This window comes from Coccidioides immitis, assembly GCF_000149335.2.
Source record: "Coccidioides immitis RS genomic scaffold supercont3.6, whole genome shotgun sequence".
NCBI classification, from domain to species: domain Eukaryota; kingdom Fungi; phylum Ascomycota; class Eurotiomycetes; order Onygenales; family Onygenaceae; genus Coccidioides; species Coccidioides immitis.
This window is the reverse complement of record NW_004504312.1, coordinates 3,089,150-3,108,584: the sequence shown is the minus strand read 5'-3', so window position 1 is coordinate 3,108,584 and position 19,435 is coordinate 3,089,150. Positions and strand designations below refer to the sequence as shown.

Below are 19,435 nucleotides of genomic sequence, written 5' to 3'. Positions count from 1 at the left end.
GAATACATCCGAAAGTTCAGTACCAGAATAACAGAATACAATGAATTATGAGTTAGTGCTCTATGCTAGGATGATTATCCCTTTAATTGAGACAGAATTGAGTGATGATTTACAAACACAGCATCAGAATCAAAATTATAACTCGTGAAATAAACTGTAACATTGATGTTTCTGAGCAGTTTGTTTCTCTTTTGGCCCCAATTACCAGTCTTGTCTCCCCAACATAGGCTGTAGGTGCAGTCTCCTTTTCTTAGAGGAACAGTTCAGACCTTGTCACTGGTTATGTAGAATCGTTTGAGTGTGGACAAAATGCCCCTAAGCTCTTTAATCAGCTTGTAGCATGTGTAGTTATGTCAGTCGTATTCTAGTGTGAATACGTATATAGCTCTAGTCGCTTTCATTCAATTTTAAGAACTGATCCTTTGGCTAATTGGTATCAATTGATATCTCAGGAGGAGAAAGATATTGAAACGTCTGGACATCATTCCCTGCACAACATGGCATTTCACCGGAGCTATTCTTGTACAAAGAGGTAGCTATGATTCCAAAGATTAATCCTTTCTAGATCCCAATGGTTTGTACATACATATTGCTTGTAGGGATGCAGCTTAGGAAACTAAATTTGTGTCTTGGGTTTATGCATGTACCTCCCAAGTTTCTGAAAAGTAGGGTAATGTAGTACAGCAATTCAAGGCCTATCGTTTGTCTCCTGGTACAAGTTTCACAGAGCCGGACGCTAGCTATACAACATGATGAGGGTTTATTATGATGCAAGAAAAGGTTCAGTTATTATTATCTAATATACATAGGTGATCCCTAGTCATATAGCTGTAAGAAGAGAAAGAAAAGGAAAGAAAACACTCATTATAGGCAATATCTTGTCTCTATGCTCGGATGGCCCAATAAATTAACGCGTCCTATAGCGGATTTGCGGCCGAACCAGTCATAGAGATATACATTCTCCGGAGAACAGAGTTACGGAACAGTACCGCTTGGCGGAAGGGTGTGTTTGGACAACAAAATTGCGAGCACCGGGGACTTCGTGATATCACCAAATCGCAGCCCGGCTGGCCTAAAACTCGCTTGGCAAAACCCTAACTGAGTTAAACTACTTAACCTTAACTCACAGATCCGTAGCAACAGGAGAGCCGAGACTGAGAACCTCACTCGCGAGCACAAAAAAGGGTTCTACGCGCCATGACAGCCCCATCGACCTGGTCGAACTCGGGTCCTGTCCTTGGGCAATGTCGCCGACTTCTTGGATCCCTAGCCTTTTTGAGCCCGAAAATCGACGGCAGTCCCCAATAGGAAATATGCACATTCTCCGCAGACACCAGGTTATCCTGTTAGTATCAAATGTACTAATTTAGATCTTTCATGAAGGTGCAACGGTTTAAATAGGCACTAGAATAAGTGTTCAAGGTACAGCCGCACAATCTTACAGTTGTCCACCCAAGTGCGGGATGGAGCTGGAGCTGGAGCTGGAGCTGGAGCTGGAGCTGTTGGCCTTGCAGCGCTCCTCGAATGTATTTAAAGCATGTAGTCTCTCAACATCATGCGCCCTCCTAACACCAATCTTGAAGAAATCAGCTCCAGTCATATCGACTCACCTAAGAAACTCATACAATCTCACGCCATGGCTCTCAATCCTCCGATATTGGTGCTTACTCTTCTCATCTCTTTTCTTTCAATACCTGCATAAGGCATCCCCACGGATACTGTGCCCCGATCAAAGGCTAGTATAGCAAAAGATCCATTCAAAGCTATCGGCATCGCGACAGGCTCGGAAAAGGCGGATGCATGGGTAGGTTGCTTTTTCAAGCTCTGATCTCCCCGCGATCTTGGGCCTATTGACTGAGGCACCAGTGCAGGACTTCGATAAAAACCCAAATACGTGCCGTCTCTAATTTTCAACTCACAACGGCGGGCACTGAAGTCTTGAGGTCGAATGTCAAGAGGGAGGAAAGCGGACGATTGAGGAAACGTTGAGCAGGTGCTACGTTGGAGGACGAACATGCTTTAGCGACCCTCGACTTGGTGACTTCTCCATCACCTTCACAAAGAGAAATGGCACGGAGGGTGAAGGACTTAGCGACCCGATAATCCAACTCGCTTCATTCCAAAACTGGAGAGAGATTCCTGTTTCCGCTCTTGCGCTCGACATGCGAGCGCCCAGCGCTGCGAACGTGGTATTTGACTTGGATGGTTAAAGCTCGGTTCTCGCTTAATTTTGCTTGTATATACCAAACCGGCCATACGGAAGATGCCCAGTCGAATCCAGAACCTAATGTAGTGGAATTTAGGCTTGAATCAGTTGATATTTGACAGAATTCGATTGTGTGCCTAAGGCGGCTTTTGCAAGGATGCATGGTATATTTAGATGTCCAACCAGATTATCGTCCCACAAAGTGCAGCTGGGAAATGAGTTAGTCTACACGCCGTAAAATATGGTACAGGGAAGGAAGAGGCAAGGTAGGGGATCTGATCAATCATCAGAGACTTGGCCATATATTGTGTGTGTTTTCCAATGTTTAGAAAGGCGATCAGATGGACAGAAAATGCTGAGGCTGGTCGCCCTCAACCAAAGATAGAGTGAGAAAACGTATCCCAAGCGTTGCATACCAGGGCTGGATACTTGCTCTTACCATGTCTCTTCGCCGGAGGCTTGCACTTTGCCGCCGGCCTAGCAGCTACCAGATAAATTGGATTAAATCTCAAGGAGTGGTAAGAACTTGGTTTCAAATGAATATTTTGGTTTGCTTGTGCAGAGTTGGGTGTGGCGGATTTACCGCAAATCTTGTACGAAGGTCTGTTTGATGGAAATTTCCTGGATGGACTTTCTTTGGGTTCAGAAGCTTTTGGGAAATCTCTTCGAATGCCTCATAGATTCTCTGTACCTTTACCCGTACTCCGTACTCTGGGCCCAGAACTATAGACCAATAAAACTACTCGATCACCATGCTGTAGTGCCATAAGAGAACACCGCTCTCATGTGGAGGTGGAATCGAGTGTCGTTGGGAGTCCGCCAGGCACACGCAAAAGAAGAAAAAGAGAAGTCCAAAAGAAGCGATCTCTCTGGACAAATGTCTGCTTAGGATGGGTTTTTTTCGCAATCGGATTGTACGGAATAGCCGCGGCAGAGACGGACGATCAGCTCGTTCGCTGCTATGATTACGCAGCCTTGGGGGGGGCCAACTTGGCGCCTTCATCGGCCAGTAGGCGCCCAAGACTAAGCGAAGGGCCCGTCCCTTAACTAGCGAAACATCCCCTGACGGCTAAACATTTTGAAACCTGCGCACGCGAGCCTTGTCTGGAAACAAGTGGTATCCGCCCACGAAAGGGACTGCTGTTGATCGGTCAGTTAACCGGTCCACACGCGGGGATTTGTGTCCAGGAACCGCTGTCTTTCTTTTGGTCTCGAAAAAAGCTTGGTTGTCTCTTCTGGACATCTCTCAGACATAGATCTACATTTGTACTACCTTGGCCGATGGGAAGAAGCAATCTTATCTCGCCTTTGTTTTCGACCTTTTCGGTAGGACATTTCCCTTTTTTGCGATGCCGGGTAATAATGGCATCCTTGTGGGCCAGAAATCCAAGTTTCTCGACTTGATTTCTTCCGCTATCAAAGGGCGCGGAGGCTTGTTTGCGGTGACGGCATTGACCATCTTGAACATCCTCATTTTCATGAACGTACTTTACCAGCGAAGTGCAACAGCTGCTATCTCGAATAATAGCTATACTTTACGCCAGCCTGACCAGAAGAGCTCGAACGGACCAAATCTTGTCAAGCCCGATAATTTGACGATATCCGGGCTCGTGTTCTTTGGGCGAAAAGATAGAGTGGAGTCGATGCATTGTTATCTCGAGGTATGCTGTTGTTCATCTGCTTTGCTGCTTGCTTAAAGACTCTGAAGGCTAACTCTCTGAAAGCGGAACATAGTTGACAACGGCGGCTGGCTAGACGAGGTTCTGTGGGTTGTCAACACGGAAGATGGGAAAGACCTTGCATACTTGGAAACTATCCTTAAGCGCTCGCCTAAGCGTTATAAGAAATTGGATCTCGGAAAGAAAGTAAGAGGCCCGGAATTTCGCCAGATTTGGAAACATTTGGAGCGCGGAAAGATGTACGTCAAAGTTGACGATGATGTCGTGAGTCTCTTCCGAGTCGTTTCTATCAGAGACACTTTGTGCATCTGACGATCTGACAATCTCTTCTTAGGTATGGCTTGCCGACGATGCAATCCCGAAGATAGTTGACAGGAAGTTCAATAATCCCAATGATTTCGCCGTATCCGCGAATATTATCAATAACCCTCCTTTATCCTTTATGCACTATCATTTCGGCGCCTTACACCCCTACTTCCCTGAGTTAGACAAAAACGGCGACGCAACGACGAAAATCAGCTCAAACAAAGCTTGGAGACCCTCAGCACATCCATACTGGAGCGGGCCATCGGGTTTCACATGGCCCATGGATGCGAATCCTCCAGCAAGAGGCCATCGCTGGCTCCGGGTCAAAGACGACAAGGCTATTTCCCGCACTCCAGTGTCAAAGCTAAAGTATGAAGTGTGGGGTGATACATATGTGAGCTGGGCTATCGCTGCTCAACAGCACTACTCATTTCTCGAGAACCTGGAGTCCGGCAATCTGCATTTATACAAATTCGAACCTCCCTGGAATATGGATAATGAGCGAATTAGGATCAATGTACTTGCCGTCATGGCCGATGACATTCTGGATAGCAATATTGACAGTTGGCCAAAGGAGAGGAGTGACGAGGAGATGGTTGTTATGGAGCTACCAAAAATGTATTCACGACGTAAGTTTCGTCCCTACGCTCCGACATCTGATCGTGAAATTGTGAACGCGAGTAGCTAACATGAGGCTGTAGCTGTTAATATCGTCGGCTCCGCGCTCGCCGTACATTTCAACTTCCAGCATCAGCGAGGTGTTGTAGACACTGATCTTCTCGCACGATATCGGGCATTGGCGCTCGAGCAGGCGTGTCTCCCTAAATAATTTTGTCATATTATCGTATTTACGAGCTTTTCTCTGAAACACACATGCGGACCGAGGAGAACCGCCAAAGTGTGCTCAATATCCCGACCTACCGCAAACCGATGGCTGTTTCATATTGAAATGGGATTGCGTCTTTGTTTATAGTTCGTTCTCGGGAATCGAACTTGGAGTTTTGGGAAGAAGGAGGTGCATCTACCAAGTCGCAATCTGGAGTACTTCTTGTATTGGATATAGAACTGAGAAGTTTGGGGTGAATATCGCTGTACTATTACCTAACTCTAAATACCATGGCTGGAAAACTGCTGGGGCGCATCAGGTGTTTTTTTTTCTTTCATATTTCATTGTATCTAGTGCATTTCGAATGGGGATAGGGGCATCTATGGGGCAGAGACGAATTAGCAAGCGGGGGAATTGAAAGCGGGTTGCAAAGGATGACTGTGACCTAAACTAAGACCTATGAGGATGTGGAAGTTAATCGCGGTACATTTCTTGGCTAACATTTCCCCTTAACATCAGGCAGAGCTCAGGATATTCCTTCAGAAAGGAAGACCTGGTAGTTTAGTACCACGGTTATGACATCATCCATCATGTCAACTTACGGAGAATTTGTTTTGCCGAAACGATGAAGTTTCGGTATGCCGAGACCTACTGACGGCATGCCGAAGCTCAAAAGGTGCCACAGATGGAGCTTTAAAAGTCCTGTCAACAACCTTCCATTCTGCAGTGAAAAACAGAGAATTGCGAAGACCAGATTCGCACATAATACCCATCATTTAGGAAAATGACCTGGGATATATTCTAGCCTTATCTGAATGGACAACTACAGAAAATGACAGTCCCATAATAAAGTACTGAGGCAATGTCGTTTTATGGTGAAACCTCAGGAAGGTCAGGCGGTTTTGCAACAGACTGATCTTCACCACTTGGCTTCAAATTCTTGTGTTATGCTAGCTATCCAATCTTAAATGGAGATTCCAGACCCAGATGTCAGGATTACATACTTTGTACTCTTACTTCTTCTAACCCCGCACATGAAAGAATTCCTGATAAAGCAGATCTTCAAATCAATCCCTCTTTTTCTAGGGAATACATGCTGTTTGCTTTCTTCCTCCACCCATGGAATTCCTCGTCACTCAAATTTCACAAATAACTGGCTGACGAAGACGGAGAAAAAAAAATTAAAAAAAATAAAAAATGTGACATATGAAAGTAAGGGATGTGTATATGTAGGTAGCAGGTGTGTAATTTCGGACAAGGCGATACAGAGGCCCGGGTCACGCCGCATCAACACAGATTTGTGCAATACAGGATTGGCACTGTTATCACCATCTAATAAAGGGAAAAATACAAACAGTCAAGGGAAAAAAAAAAAAATAACACACACAGCTGATGAGAGCAACAGAGGTTAAAAAAACAAGTACCAAAGATCGAAGGAAAGTGAAATTGGGACACCAACGCCAGAATATCTTGAACTCCAATAATGAAAAGTAATGTAATGAGAGGAAGAGCAAGCTGAACTCCGGTCACAAAGCCCCGCATCTATTGGCTATCGAGCTGGTATCGTAATCGTCTCAAGAGGATCGGGTAAGATGGTATCAATTCAACACAATGTGGACTGTTGTGGTACGAGCAGGTATGGTTATTGCCATGAGCGTCTAATATTCGAGAGCTGGGAGAATGAATTAAAATGATATCACCAAGGGCCGACCTTGAGGGGTAGGCCAGCGCCATATGTGCCTGAGAGTAACTGTTGCCGAATGGAAGCAGTATCGGTCTGGGGACAACCAGGCCCTGGATGGCTTGGATTACCCGCCATCCAGCCAAGACTAGCACTTAATGCATGGACTGCGTCTTGAAGCTTCCCACCAGACGTTTGATTATGCTTTGCTAGCTTTTGATCCCATTCCCCATACTGCAACTGGATGCCGCCACCCCGCTTACTGGCCTCACGGATTACCAGCGCCCAAGCTTTCGCTATTTCTTCATATGCAGCCTCTTTTTCCAAGTTATAATGTGGAGTATCCCATCTTGGCAGTTGGTGAATGATTTCAGTCACACCATCGAGGTAGTTTAGAGAGGTCGAAGGGTGCGTTTCATTCGGAGGAAGAAAATGAGGCGTAAAGTCATTGAGGGCGTCTAGCAGATTCATCACATGTGGCCTGACACGGTTATAAGCATAGTCTGAGGAGGGATTGCCGCCAAGAGGGAAAGAGGACTGAAGAGTCGACTGGTAGTTGCTGAGGACCTGCAGAGCAGATGTGATATTTGGCCGAGGAGCGGTATCGACCACTTCTTGTCCAAGTTCGGGATGGCGATCACACAGGGACCGGAGCACGGATCGAAGAGCGTCGCTGTCCAGAGTTTCGAATAGACGTCCAAGAGACAAAGGCCGTCCCGAGAGGTTTGGTCTCGGCCGTTTTATCTGACGAGCTGCTAGGGGTTTAGTGGGCAGTGCAGGCGAGCTTGTTGGCGAGGCAGACATGCGAGTGTCATGATCACTTGAACCGTTGTCATCTTCTGCTTTGCGTTTCCGGCTCCCAGCTGGGTTCATTGGGGAGACTGCTTTCACAAGTTATCAGTATGATAAGGCTCTTCTGTCGCCGGCGGTTTCGCTCTTGGCGGCAGGGACTATCTTACCGAATCGAGATGTGGTGTTGAATCGGTTATGCTCGTAAAAGTGTGGAGGGATGGGTGGGGTTGCCACCAAGCTGTTCATGATGCCGATAGCAAGAGGAGGAAATGAAAAGCCACTTGCACAGAAATAGCTCTTGGGAGGAGAAAAGGAGAGTGTGGGATGTTTCGGGAGGATGTTGTGGTTTGAAGGAGTAGGAAACATTTCTTGAGGGTTTGGTCACGTCGGGCAGCTCACTAGTAACAAATCCTTACAATACAATACAAACTCTGCAGCTGACTGGTTGCGCCGGGCAACAAAATACATGTAAGATACATGAAATGCTGAGCAGCTCTTCTCCTGAGTTCCTCTTTTTCTTTTTCTTTTCTCTCTTCTTCTTTTTTTTTTTTTAAAAAAAAAAAAATTAAACAAAGACCAAGTACATATAAATGTAGAGGAATCCGCTTATTATTGCTATAGCATGCATTTTTACCCTCTATCGGAACGAATAAAAACGCCTTCGGGAAAGGACCCTGCTAATAGGACAGTCATACGCCTTACCCTCGGCCAAACTCATACACGTGTCGGGAGTATAACGAGAACAAGCCTCCGATAAAAAGAGCGCGAAAGAAACATTGGATCTCGTTTTCGTCTCTTATAGATACAAAGACTGGGCCGCGACAATATCACGTTTCACTAACGATAGTGAGGCTTCGAATTTAGACTCCAGGTCGCTGCTGCCCATCACCTTTGCAGCCTGTGCCATCTGTCTCATACACTCTTCTAGCCTACGGAATGTTCGAATCAAGCTGCCTTCGTAGACATCGGTCATCTTGCTGCGCATTACATTAGTATAATTCTTTCGAATCAAGAGCATGCGGGTTGAATACCATATTTCTGCAAACGAGCCACCTTTGGCCCACTTATAGATGACTTCCATCAGTTCCCACCGGAAGCTCTGCACATACTCCTCTTCATTCACTGCAAGTTTCGATTCTTGTGCAATTTTTGCAACGGTTCTTGCCTGTGCTTGAATTTCGCGAAGTGGTTTTGCAAGCTCCTCGTTCGTTATAGCCGGAGTTTCCTTTGCTGTCTCCTCGAAAACAAAGACACTCAGCACTGCTGCACACTGCTCGGGCGTAAGGGTGTTGAAAAAACCATTAAACAGCAGCTCGCTCAGCATCAGTTCGTCACCGCTGCTAATTTCGCAAGCAACTCGGGCCTTCAGCTGCACAACGTCGGATGCATTGATGAACTGGAACCGGCGCAGAACGCGCTTTCGACATTTTAATTCATCAAGCTGAATAATCGACATTGCGTCTGAAATCTTCCGCTTCGTTTCCTTAATCTTGTTGACTAACTCCACCTTTGTCGCATATTGATCGTACAATTCCGGCAGCCGCGGAGAGTTGTGGAGGGGATTTGATAATAAACGTGCCTCGACAACTTCGACTTTCTATTCAAAACGTCAGAATAATCTTCGAAACAAGCCATAGTACGTCCACATACCCTCATTGTCATCTTAAATGGCTCCTCTTTGATTCCCATGTCTTGAATGGGATCCAACACCGCAACGCCATCTGGGAATCGCCGTTGGACCTCAGTAAGAATCTTTTTTGTGTATTTCTTTGATTCGGCAGACTTTAAATCTTTGGGTAGCGTGACTTTCACTGTGGAAAATGCCTGAATGCAGCTTAAGACGACGGGGACCACTGCCATAGTAGACTTCTCGCCTTTCCTGGCAGGTCGGACTCCGGGAGGTAATGTCTGGTCCCCTGTCATGTGGAATGATGCATTCTCGCAAATGTCTAAAAGCACGTCTACTATAATGCTTTCATGTGGTGGATATTCTTCCAAGACATTCTTGGGAGGTTTGCGCTGTTGAAAATTGACAACCAAGCCCCAGCCAAAATCGATTTTTCCATGTTGAACATGAACAAGCCGCCCAGGGTCGAGGAAGCGCTGACAATAAGTTGGTCTGCACATCGTTATTCGCATTTCATCGTTATACGTAGCCAAAAGTTGTCGTGAATCGTAATACTCTCGAATCGTGCCTTCGTCAGAAATGGTCATATTTTCCCGCTGATTTTCCAGATCCTCAAGTTCTGATACCGTCAGTGAAAATAAATCGAGTAGTCAAGTGTGAGAGAACTCACCTTTCTCCAATGTTCCAACACTGGATGCGCTCTGGAACTGCGCAAAACAGCGCTCCAACATGAACTCTGGAGATATCCCTTCCACTCTTAGCAAATTGAGAATCATGTTATAGCCCAGGTAGAATGCCGAGTTAAGTTTGTCCTGTTCACCACGGACTATTTCCTTTACCACAGTTGGGTCCATCTCCTCGTTGACCATCATGATGACAATTCCGCGGTCATCAAGGCCTCTACGGCCTGCACGACCCGACATTTGCACGAACTCTGAAGGCGTTAACCATCGCTGACTGGTCCCATCAAATTTTCGGACGTTTGTGAAAACCACTGTCTTCGCCGGCATGTTCAATCCGATGGAGAACGTCTCCGTAGCGAACAAGACTTTGATGAGGCCTTCCTGAAACAAAATCTCGATAGTTTCTTTGAGGATTGGCAGCAAGCCGGAGTGATGCACACCGATTCCACGTCGAAGGAGCGGAAGTATATTCTCGATCTGCGGCAACTTTTTGTCCTCGTCCGAGAGCATCTCAATAGCACTATTGAACACCTTGGTAACCATTTCCTTCTCGGAGTCATCGTTGAAGCTTAAATTTTTCAGGGTTAAGGCGTGCGCCTCGCATTCACGTTTGCTGAAGCTGAACACAATAACCGGATTATAGCTTTTCATCATGATCATTCTCACGATCTTAAACACATCGGACGGACCCTTTTCGCCCCCTTTATTCGTCTTTTTATTTTTCCCCTTCCCTTTTCCGCGTGCATTTGCGTCCGCGGGGTCATCTCCTTTTTTATCCGCAATTGCGCCCATAGCTTTTTGAAAATTTTCCTCCTTGAAATTTCCCTTCTCGTTGACTACCAGGAAAATGCCTTCCCCACCTGCAGGGAAAAGGTAATGCTGAAGGGGAGTGGGTCGAAAATCGGTATACACAACGTGGCATGGTTGGCTATGGGTCTTCGTGATCCATTCGGCGAACTGCATGGCATTGGGAATCGTAGCGGAAAGGAATACGTAGCGGACCTTATCAGGGAGAAGGATGATCGTTTCTTCCCAAACAACACCACGGGCTTGGAAACTGGTTTAGCAGGCTGCGCGCGTGGGCGGGGGCATCCAGTTCAACTTACTTTTATCTCGCATATAATGGATCTCGTCAAAGACTACCCACGCCACTTCTCGCATTATCTCGGATCCGCGATATAACATGGAGCGTAAAATCTACTTGCAGAGTCAGTTGCTCTTCCAACTCGAATTTCTGAGAACAAGCCTCACCTCTGTGGTCATGACGAGGCAAGTTGCCGTTGGGTTAATTGTCACATCGCCAGTCATCAACCCTACATCCCCGAATTCAGATGCAAACTCTCGGTACTTCTGATTGCTTAGCGCTTTGATAGGACTTGTGTATATGACTCTCTGATTGTTCTTCAGGCAGTGGGCGATAGCATATTCAGCGACGACAGTTTTTCCGGCACTGGTATGAGCGGAAACAAGAACGCTTTCACCTCGTTCGATGGATGCGATGGATACTTGCTGGAAGGGATCAAGCTTGAACGGCCACGTCCTGGCTGGTGTCTCAGGCGGCTTATGTTGGGAGATAGGCACGTAGGGGTAATTCGGCGGCAGAGCAACCTGATGTCGGACTTGATGCGAAAGGACGACAGCAGCGCCCTCTTGGGCTGGCTGTAACCCAGCCGAGGCCGCAATTTCACGGGACTGCTCTGTTTCGAAGGTGTCGGCGACAACGGGCTCGGGCTCGACTCTGGGTCGCTTCGCCTCGGGTTGTTCGGCCTCGAATTCAGCAAACGCCTCGCTCTCATTTTGTGCCGAGTCTCCAGATGGCTGCTCAGCTCCATTCACATCCGCAATGGGCGTATTCTGCTTGACTTCTCCATTCGCCTGTCTCTTCTTGGTTGTATCCTTCTTTGCTCGAGGTATCACAGGGTGAGTCGACGTAGCTCCGGATGCTGGAGCATCTTCAAAGACGTCAAAAAGCTCCTGCATGGCGCTTAACCGCTTAATAACAACCCGCGACAGTCGTGCAATCAAACAGCCAGAGGACGCAGAAGCTCTCTTGCGGCGTTGCTCCGGTTGCCGTTCGAAATAATTTCAACCCTGTCCCGGCCGGACAAACTTTCCGAAGAGGGACAAGCACCGCTATAAATCACGTGATAGTAAAACTAACACCCGATCTGGACAGGCTTCGGGTTGTTCCGTTCCGCTCCAGCGCCGTTTGGTGGGAAAACCAGCCCATATTGTGATCACCTCGCTCGCTTCCTCGTCTGACCGCAAGCCCCAATCACGCCCGCCTCGATCTTTTTTTCCAAGGTATGCCGTAAGAAGCGAAAAAACCCGGCTTGCCATCGCTGACTTACCTAGATGTTTGCTCGATCTGCACTCCGCGCCAAAACGGCCACCTCCCTCGTCGCCCGCCGCGGCTTCCATGCTACCCGTCCTCAGTTCGGCAGTCCGTTCCACTACCCTGAGGGTCCGCGCAGCAGCATTCCATTCAATCCTCTCACAAAGCACTTCTTCTGGAGATACTGGGGCTTTATGGGTATGACCCTGGGAATCTTGCGGCACACTACAAGACCCAATGGCTGATTTGTTTTCTAGGCGTCGGCTTCTTCATGCCCTTCGGAATTGCTGGTACGTTTTTACATCCTCACCATTGCTTCCTTGAAAGACCCGATGCTAATTGCCCTATCTTCAACTAGTCTGGCAAACAATGAAGTCCCAATAAACGACCCCTTGTTCCATCTATCCTTTGACGTTACTGAGAGGTGGTTGCAGGATTGGAATCAACGCCACTTCGGGGCCGTAGGAAGCATGTACAAAATTTAGAATATGAAAAAATTTTTATGCAATATCCTGTACTTCTACACAATCTTGATCAAATACATGATGTATCTGTCATTCGCTGTAGTTTTGGTGTATGTGTGTTGTCCGACTGATTGTCTTGTTAGGGAGTTGATGGGCAGCGCGGATGAGATCATTGGTCGGAAAATGCTGTCACCCCATGAAAGGCTCGAAAAATTAAAATCGTAAATCTACTCCATACATACCTAGTTGTGTGCAGACAACGCAACACAGCCAACCCAGGACAGCAGTGAACTGATGCGCAATGTCTGTAATTGTATTCTGAGGACAAATTCCTGGCACGTCAATGAACTTCCGGCCGGTTTCCTGATTGCCCACCGAAATCCAATATAAAAATGCGCAACCTAAGAAATATCCGCTTCGCGGAAATCCCACTTCCAGAGGGGCTCCCCCTAACTGCGACTGCGTGGGATCCCACCACGGACTCTGTTCTCTGTGCCTTTGGTCCAACAGAGACTAGTGCTGTTATTGAACTGAGGCGCAAAGAGGAGGATGCATATATCAGCTCAAGCCTGGAGCTCCCGCTTGTCGCCTCGTGGGACGCGCCATGTCCTCTCCCAGAGCTAAAATGCGATCGCATTTTGTCAATGCAATATTTTGCGGACACCCTCTCTACGTGTCTAGTTCTCGAAGGAGGAGATATCATCGTTGTGCGTGAGGAGCCACAGCCCGAAGAAGACAAAATTGAAATTCTTGGATCTGTGGATGTTGGGATTACGGCCGCTGCTTGGGCACCAGACGAGGAGCTCCTGGCGATTACTACGAGATCTAATACGTTGCTTTACATGACCCGTGATTTTGAAAATATTGCAAACATTGTATTTTCTCCCGAGGACCTCAAGATCTCGAGACATGTCTCCGTGGGATGGGGAAAGAGAGAAACTCAGTTCCAGGGGAAACGGGCCAAAGCTCTGCGGGACCCAACGATGCCGGAGAAAGTTGACGAGGGGAAATTAAGCGACCTGGACGATGGAAAGACCTGCATTAGTTGGCGAGGGGACGGTGCCTTCATTGCTGTGAACAGCATCGAATCCGGATCTCGACGTGTAATCCGTGTATTCTCTCGGGAGGGCGCTCTGGACAGCGTCAGTGAGCCGGTGGATGGACTGGAAGGGGCTTTAAGCTGGCGCCCTGCTGGTAACCTGATTGCCGGCATACAGCGCCTTGAGGGTCATATCGATGTTGTCTTTTTTGAACGAAATGGCCTTCGTCACGGTCACTTTCCGCTTCGGCTGGAAATGGAAGATAGAGACACTTGGGCTTCATCTATCGACCTGGCCTGGAACATTGACTCAACTGTGTTGGCTGTCTTATTCAGGGACAGAATTCAACTCTGGACAATGGGAAATTACCATTACTATCTTAAGCAAGAAATCCCGCTCACTTCCGAGTCTGATCAAACTGAGCTTCTTCGTACATTCCGCTGGCACCATGAAAAGGCGACACGATTTGTGACTGCTTCTTCAAGTATGTGAAAAAATTGTCACTTTCAAGATATATATCATCCACTAACTGCGATCGTAGGATCAATGATCGACTCGGATTGGGTTTTCGATGTTGCGCGAGGTTCAAGTGCACTGCCCAATGATTTTGGCGCGGTTGGAGTCATCGACGGGAGTATGTGACATATCTCTCCATTCCCAATACCATATAGCTCACTGTCTTTTAGAAACGTTAAAGCTTTCTCCATTGAAAGTCGCTACGATCCCCCCTCCGATGGCCCTTTGCGAAATGCCTTTAGATTATAATGCGATAGATATTGCATTTAGCAAGTCAGGGACGAAAATCGCAGTCTTGACCAGTGAAGGCATCGCCATATATTCATGGCAACTTCGAACCTCACCGCCACTGGAACCGAGTCTTGATTATTTCTACCCATTCCCACAGATGTCAAAGCGGCCGAGACACATCGCGATGTTGGACGAAAACACTATCTACGTGCTGATGCAAACCGACATGTTTTCGGAAGAGGTAGAAAGGATTGATATTGACACGAAGGAAGTAACAATCGTCCTATCGTCGACGGAGTCTGATCGACTTGTATCAATCTTCCCTAACCTCGAGCAAAGTATGCTCTGGATTGCACAAGCAACTCCAGGTCGTAAAAATTTCTCATACTCTTACATCTCGAACGAAGGGGCCAATGATGTATCCCCAAGTTCCTGGCCTGAGAGCCCAGCTCAGGAGACAAGCTGGGCGGCTGCAACGACATCTACAGAAAACAGAGTAAGTCATAGGCCCTTCCTTACCGTTCGTAGGCCGACTAACTTTCTGCAGGACATCCTCTTCTCGCTTTCGAGATCTGGTTCCCTCTATGCCAACAAGAGGCTCCTTGTAAAGAACTGCACGTCATTTTTGATTACCTCCGCGCATCTCATCTTCAGTACAACTCAACATCTGCTGAAATTTGTCCACATAACAGACGTTGATGGTGCGAACTCTCTGTCTCAACTTTGAGAAAAGACACTAATAAAGGCTCCCAGACCTTGAAATACCAGGAGATGTTCCTGAAGCCGATGAGCGTTGTAGAAGTATCGAGCGAGGCGCACGATTGGTTGCTGCTATGCCATCTATCTTCGCCCTGACGCTGCAAATGCCTCGCGGGAATATCGAAACCATTTACCCTCGCGCGCTGGTTCTCGCTGGAATACGGAAATATATTGAGAACAAGAAGTATCGATCCGCATACCTAGCATGTAGGAGCCATATGGTGGATATGAACATATTGCATGACTATATGCCAGATCAATTTATGGCCAGCATACAGTTATTTATTGACCAGGTGAAACGAATTGATTTTATCGATGAGTTTCTATCTCGTCTGAGGTATACCATGTCATGTATTTTCTTGTCAACATATACTAATTCTCATGATTAGGGATGAAGATGTCTCCGAAACTCTATATAAGGACACTCTGAAAATTGCACATACAGAAGCGAAGGACGCTACTGCGAAGCCTGAACAGACCTCCGGCCTCCTACCTACAGTTTCCACACCAAATAAAGAAAACAAGGTCAACAAAATCTGCGATGCATTTTTGTCGGTTCTCTCAAACCGGGTCGCGACCAATCTTCAGAATCTTGTCACAGCTTATGTCTGTAAATCTCCACCGGACCTGGATGCTGGTCTTCAGCTTGTAGCAAAATTGCGTGGTGCGTTCACATATGTGTCCTTATCATGCTCAGCTGCCAAACTAACAAACCTGGCTACAGAACAAAGTGCCGAACAAGCCGAAGAAGCAATTGAGCACATGTGTTTCCTGACAGATGCAAATAGGCTTTTCAGCAATGCTCTTGGTTTGTATGACCTCGAGCTCACCTTGCTCGTGGCCCAGCAAGCACAGAGGGTAAGGATGACATTTCTCTTGCCTTTTGTTCGAGCTGTAAAGCTTACTGCGCAAATAGGACCCGAGAGAATACCTCCCATTCCTTCAAAAATTGCAAGGACTTCCTGAACTTCGCCGCAGATACGAAATTGACAACCACTTGGGTCGATATGCAAAGGCTTTGAAAAGCCTGCATGCGCTCCACGAATATGACGAGTTGAAACTGTACACGATCAAACATACTTTGTATCGTGAAGCGTTGGAATTATACAAATATCAACCAGATCTCCTTCGTGACATGACCCAGCTATATGCTGACTACTTGCACGACCAGTCAAAGTACAAGGAAGCAGCAATAGGTATGGCCTTCTAGTCGGGATTTATCACCAAGTCATGGAAACAGCAACTGACAGCATGGGTGCAGCATATGAATCCCTCAACCACTACGAATCAGCCTACGAATCATATAAGATCGCAAATATGTGGCAAGAATGCCTTTACTGTGCAGCCCTTGTACCCCTTTCCGAATCTCAAATGACGGACCTCGCTCAATCCCTGGCCACCGCTCTTGCTGAGATCAAAGACTACATTTCAGCTGCCAATATTCACCGTGATTACCTCCAGGATATCCCTGGCGCAGCACGTCTTCTCTGCCGTGGCTCAAAGTTCGGCGAAGCTTGTCGCATCCTCGCGCTAAACGGTCATCATTCTCTCGTCCCCGACATCGTTGATGGCTCCCTTGGGGAAACCATGGGCACAATGGTCGAACTCCTCGCGGATTGCCGGTCTCAGCTCCTCGCTCAAGTTCCCCGAATCAGGGAATTACGCATCCGACGAGTCACAGACCCCCTAGGATTTTTCGGTGGCGAACCCGCTGGCGGAGCTGAAGGGCTTGATATACCGGACAACATTTCCATCGCACCCACCGATGCTAGTACCATGGCAGGAAGGAGTATGTTCACGAGATACACCGGCTCAACATCCGTTTCTCGAAAGACTAGCAAGACACGACGTCGCGAGGAGCGAAAGCGCGCGCGGGGCAAGAAGGGTACCGTATATGAAGAGGAGTACCTGGTGAACAGTGTTCGTAGATTGATGGAGAGGGTTAATAGTGCTGTTGAGGAAGTAGAAGTCTTGGTACAAGCGATGCTGAGACGGGGTATGCGAGAGAGAGCTGCGGTGGTGGAGCAGAACCTCGACGAGGTATTGACTATGTGTAGGGGTTGTGTGGAGGAGATATTTGAAATCAAGCCTCAAGCAGTGCCTGGTACCGAAGGATCAGAAGAAGCCGAGCCGAATGGAGGAGCGGTTCAGAGGGTTACGACCGGGGCAGAAGGTGTATTTTGGGACACCTTGGAAGCAAATGCGAAACCGAAAGAGCCGCCCGTTGTGAGAGAATTTAAGAAACTGGCGCTACTGAGTGGTTAAGTGAGAGGGTGTGTCACAAAAGAATAGAGAGTTCATAATCTGAAGATGCAACAAAGAATGATTACGCTAAGCCTATCTGCGGTTGGATACTGTTGCTCTATCATGGTGGTATCTTCGCTGGATTAAAGTCGTGTCTCGTAACATATAACTTTCGCGACCAAGCTTGGATCTCGCAATCAATATCAAAAGATTTATCAAAGATTCCATAGTATTAATTGCCAGCGCCGGTCAGGATATCCCCGGACTCGCTGACAAGATGTTCAACCACTTTCATAGGTCCTTCGCCAACACCTGATAGGATTACGCGGTTCACACCCACTGTAAGCATGTCAACAGCTCTCGGGTCAACCTCTCCTAGGAGCGATTTAGCGTCTTGAGCCGGCTTGGTTTCGCCCCAACCTTCTGTGTCCGATTTCAAAATTTTTCTAAATGTGCCCAGAACCCGGTCAGAGTCCTTCTCGAGGTAGTAGATAACAGCATTCGGACCAGCATCAAAGGTATACGCGCAAATTGTCTCTCCTGCGGCCCGGTTTACGTCGTGAACCACCCTCACAGCGGCGCGAGAAACGTCATTCATATAGAAAATCGGTGGCCACGTGTCGAGACATGTCGCATGGAAATTATTACTGTCTCGCATTGTGATCTCTGCAAATGATGCAAAATCTCGGTTCTGAATGGCTTTCTCCATTGCTGCCATTCTCTCAGGTACTACAGACGTAACACGGAAAGGGAACAGAGTGGAGGTCGCACGGGTGGCCTGCATCCCTTCCGTACTGGGAACATCCTTTTTCGCATCGCTCACAACGAGAATCAATGCACGCATCTCAGGCCAATGGCTCGCTGGCGCCACTTGCTCGGCGAGGCTATCACTACCATCTTCCTTCGCACCGGACTTCCAGGCGACATAGCCACCCATCAACGAACGACATGCAGATCCTGAACCCTGGCGGGCGATGCGACTCAGCTCGCTCGGAGACTGGGGGAGGTCGTACAAATCGGCAACTGCACGAACCAGAGCTGCGAAACCTGCAGCCGAACTCGCGAGGCCTGCGGCAGTTGGGAAATTATTTTCCGATACAATGCGCAGAGGAAAGGCCGATAGTCGTGGCAGGGATGGATCTGCATCCTCTAGAGCTCGTCGAAGAATACGGAGGTCTGCGAGACATGCCAATGTTCTTTTGGATGCGTGGATGTTCTGGGGTTTTGAGTTGAGAACCAGGGTGTCTCCTTCAGCATGCGGGTAACTATCTGAGCATGAAGCTGTGGTGTGCGCACGCAAATTGGCTTGTGAAAGAGTTACAGAGAGAGAGGAATTGGTCGGGAGGTTGAGCGTCGCATCTCGTTTTCCCCAGTACCTTCAAAACCAGATCAGCTTGGAATAGTGTCTCAAGGAGGGGGCCAGACGTACTTAATGACAGCAATATTCACTGGAGCTGTAGTGCTAGAGCGGTAGACTCTGTGGTCATGGCCTGCCATGGTGATGTTTGTTGGAGATTTTAAGGTTGCAAGAAATACCTTCTGCAGTTTGGAGGGATGGTGGGGTTAAGAGAAGGGAGCTGAGCTCTGTGAATAGGAGTTTGGCTAACTAACTAAATAACTAAATTAAGGTTCGCTCCACCACCACCTTTCTCACGACGACGACCAGTGAGCTGGTTAACCCGGACAGAATTTCCTATAATCTAGTGCAGTGTCTCTGAGGATACAGGTAGAGCTTGCTGTCATGAATGAATCTCTTAACATGAATGAAATAGGGGACTATCCAAGCCTATTTCTGTCTCTATACTCCATCATACATCGCTTGATACCCGATCTTTGGGCACCTTTAGAATGATATGACATCGCTGAGAAGCCGTAATTTGAACCGTCATCAGCTATGTTGTTCCCGTGCCCTGAGAGTCTAACGGATAAAATACACTCACCAGACCTTTATCCGCAGTAGCCAACACCGCCCCTAACCTCGCAGTCCTGCCATTTCTCGCACCGTGCTGCAACCTGCCAGCCACCTTCGAGGTTACAGACTTTGAC

The 19,435-nt window shown here is 47.6% G+C and overlaps 7 protein-coding genes across 7 annotated transcripts; 3 read left to right on the top strand and 4 right to left on the bottom strand.

Moving 5' to 3' along the window:
- Nucleotides 1-975: 975 nt before the first annotated feature.
- On the bottom strand, nucleotides 976-2,016 carry CIMG_04161 (uncharacterized protein; the record flags this gene model as incomplete). The annotated part of the gene is made up of 5 exons (XM_001244719.2): nucleotides 976-1,072; nucleotides 1,128-1,343; nucleotides 1,443-1,565; nucleotides 1,634-1,847; nucleotides 1,920-2,016. The coding sequence occupies 5 exons, from the start codon at nucleotides 2,014-2,016 to the stop codon at nucleotides 976-978; spliced, it is 747 nt and encodes a 248-aa protein (XP_001244720.2).
- Nucleotides 2,017-3,121: 1,105 nt separating this feature from the next.
- Nucleotides 3,122-5,464, top strand: CIMG_04160 (uncharacterized protein). Its single transcript, XM_001244718.2, has 4 exons — nucleotides 3,122-3,867; nucleotides 3,931-4,149; nucleotides 4,220-4,820; nucleotides 4,893-5,464. The coding sequence occupies exons 1-4, from the start codon at nucleotides 3,556-3,558 to the stop codon at nucleotides 5,018-5,020; spliced, it is 1,260 nt and encodes a 419-aa protein (XP_001244719.1). The 5' UTR covers nucleotides 3,122-3,555; the 3' UTR covers nucleotides 5,021-5,464.
- A 508-nt stretch (nucleotides 5,465-5,972) lies between these two features.
- Nucleotides 5,973-7,792, bottom strand: CIMG_04159 (tethering factor for nuclear proteasome STS1). Its single transcript, XM_001244717.2, has 2 exons — nucleotides 7,658-7,792; nucleotides 5,973-7,579 (listed from the first exon to the last, which is right to left on the bottom strand). Exons 1-2 carry the CDS (start codon nucleotides 7,734-7,736, stop codon nucleotides 6,714-6,716), a joined length of 945 nt encoding a protein of 314 aa, XP_001244718.1. The 5' UTR covers nucleotides 7,737-7,792; the 3' UTR covers nucleotides 5,973-6,713.
- A 494-nt stretch (nucleotides 7,793-8,286) lies between these two features.
- Nucleotides 8,287-11,855, bottom strand: CIMG_04158 (ATP-dependent RNA helicase DOB1; the record flags this gene model as incomplete). Its single annotated transcript, XM_001244716.2, has 6 exons — nucleotides 11,052-11,855; nucleotides 10,907-10,997; nucleotides 9,788-10,849; nucleotides 9,141-9,736; nucleotides 8,522-9,087; nucleotides 8,287-8,467 (listed from the first exon to the last, which is right to left on the bottom strand). The coding sequence occupies exons 1-6, from the start codon at nucleotides 11,778-11,780 to the stop codon at nucleotides 8,287-8,289; spliced, it is 3,225 nt and encodes a 1,074-aa protein (XP_001244717.1). The 5' UTR covers nucleotides 11,781-11,855.
- A 161-nt stretch (nucleotides 11,856-12,016) lies between these two features.
- On the top strand, nucleotides 12,017-12,692 carry CIMG_11270 (cytochrome c oxidase subunit VIIc). The gene is made up of 4 exons (XM_012358296.1): nucleotides 12,017-12,104; nucleotides 12,156-12,333; nucleotides 12,393-12,425; nucleotides 12,494-12,692. Exons 2-4 carry the CDS (start codon nucleotides 12,156-12,158, stop codon nucleotides 12,517-12,519), a joined length of 237 nt encoding a protein of 78 aa, XP_012213719.1. The 5' UTR covers nucleotides 12,017-12,104; the 3' UTR covers nucleotides 12,520-12,692.
- A 162-nt stretch (nucleotides 12,693-12,854) lies between these two features.
- Nucleotides 12,855-18,714, top strand: CIMG_04157 (killer toxin sensitivity protein). Its single transcript, XM_001244715.2, has 8 exons — nucleotides 12,855-14,123; nucleotides 14,181-14,273; nucleotides 14,326-15,087; nucleotides 15,140-15,482; nucleotides 15,535-15,809; nucleotides 15,870-16,003; nucleotides 16,062-16,341; nucleotides 16,407-18,714. The coding sequence occupies exons 1-8, from the start codon at nucleotides 12,992-12,994 to the stop codon at nucleotides 17,408-17,410; spliced, it is 4,023 nt and encodes a 1,340-aa protein (XP_001244716.2). The 5' UTR covers nucleotides 12,855-12,991; the 3' UTR covers nucleotides 17,411-18,714.
- Nucleotides 16,568-18,941, bottom strand: CIMG_11269 (diphosphomevalonate decarboxylase). Its single transcript, XM_001244714.2, has 2 exons — nucleotides 18,819-18,941; nucleotides 16,568-18,765 (listed from the first exon to the last, which is right to left on the bottom strand). Exons 1-2 carry the CDS (start codon nucleotides 18,884-18,886, stop codon nucleotides 17,622-17,624), a joined length of 1,212 nt encoding a protein of 403 aa, XP_001244715.2. The 5' UTR covers nucleotides 18,887-18,941; the 3' UTR covers nucleotides 16,568-17,621.
- Between the last annotated feature and the right edge of the window lie 494 nt (nucleotides 18,942-19,435).

Bases quoted from the DNA above. Each gene is read 5' to 3' on its own strand.
- CIMG_04157 (XM_001244715.2), top strand. From the start codon at position 12,992: ATGCGCAACCTAAGAAATATCCGCTTCGCGGAAATCCCACTTCCAGAG. The intron at 15,483-15,534 runs GTATACCATGTC...TCTCATGATTAG, and splicing joins GAGTTTCTATCTCGTCTGAG to GGATGAAGATGTCTCCGAAA. The intron at 16,004-16,061 runs GTAAGGATGACA...CTGCGCAAATAG, and splicing joins TGGCCCAGCAAGCACAGAGG to GACCCGAGAGAATACCTCCC.
- CIMG_11270 (XM_012358296.1), top strand. From the start codon at position 12,156: ATGTTTGCTCGATCTGCACTCCGCGCCAAAACGGCCACCTCCCTCGTC. The intron at 12,334-12,392 runs GTATGACCCTGG...TTTGTTTTCTAG, and splicing joins GAGATACTGGGGCTTTATGG to GCGTCGGCTTCTTCATGCCC. The intron at 12,426-12,493 runs GTACGTTTTTAC...ATCTTCAACTAG, and splicing joins CATGCCCTTCGGAATTGCTG to TCTGGCAAACAATGAAGTCC.
- CIMG_11269 (XM_001244714.2), bottom strand. From the start codon at position 18,886: ATGGCAGGCCATGACCACAGAGTCTACCGCTCTAGCACTACAGCTCCA. The intron at 18,766-18,818 runs GTACGTCTGGCC...CTGGTTTTGAAG, and splicing joins GTGAATATTGCTGTCATTAA to GTACTGGGGAAAACGAGATG.
- CIMG_04160 (XM_001244718.2), top strand. From the start codon at position 3,556: ATGCCGGGTAATAATGGCATCCTTGTGGGCCAGAAATCCAAGTTTCTC. The intron at 3,868-3,930 runs GTATGCTGTTGT...ACTCTCTGAAAG, and splicing joins CGATGCATTGTTATCTCGAG to CGGAACATAGTTGACAACGG. The intron at 4,150-4,219 runs GTGAGTCTCTTC...ATCTCTTCTTAG, and splicing joins TCAAAGTTGACGATGATGTC to GTATGGCTTGCCGACGATGC.
- CIMG_04159 (XM_001244717.2), bottom strand. From the start codon at position 7,736: ATGAACAGCTTGGTGGCAACCCCACCCATCCCTCCACACTTTTACGAG. The intron at 7,580-7,657 runs GTAAGATAGTCC...TTGTGAAAGCAG, and splicing joins CAACACCACATCTCGATTCG to TCTCCCCAATGAACCCAGCT.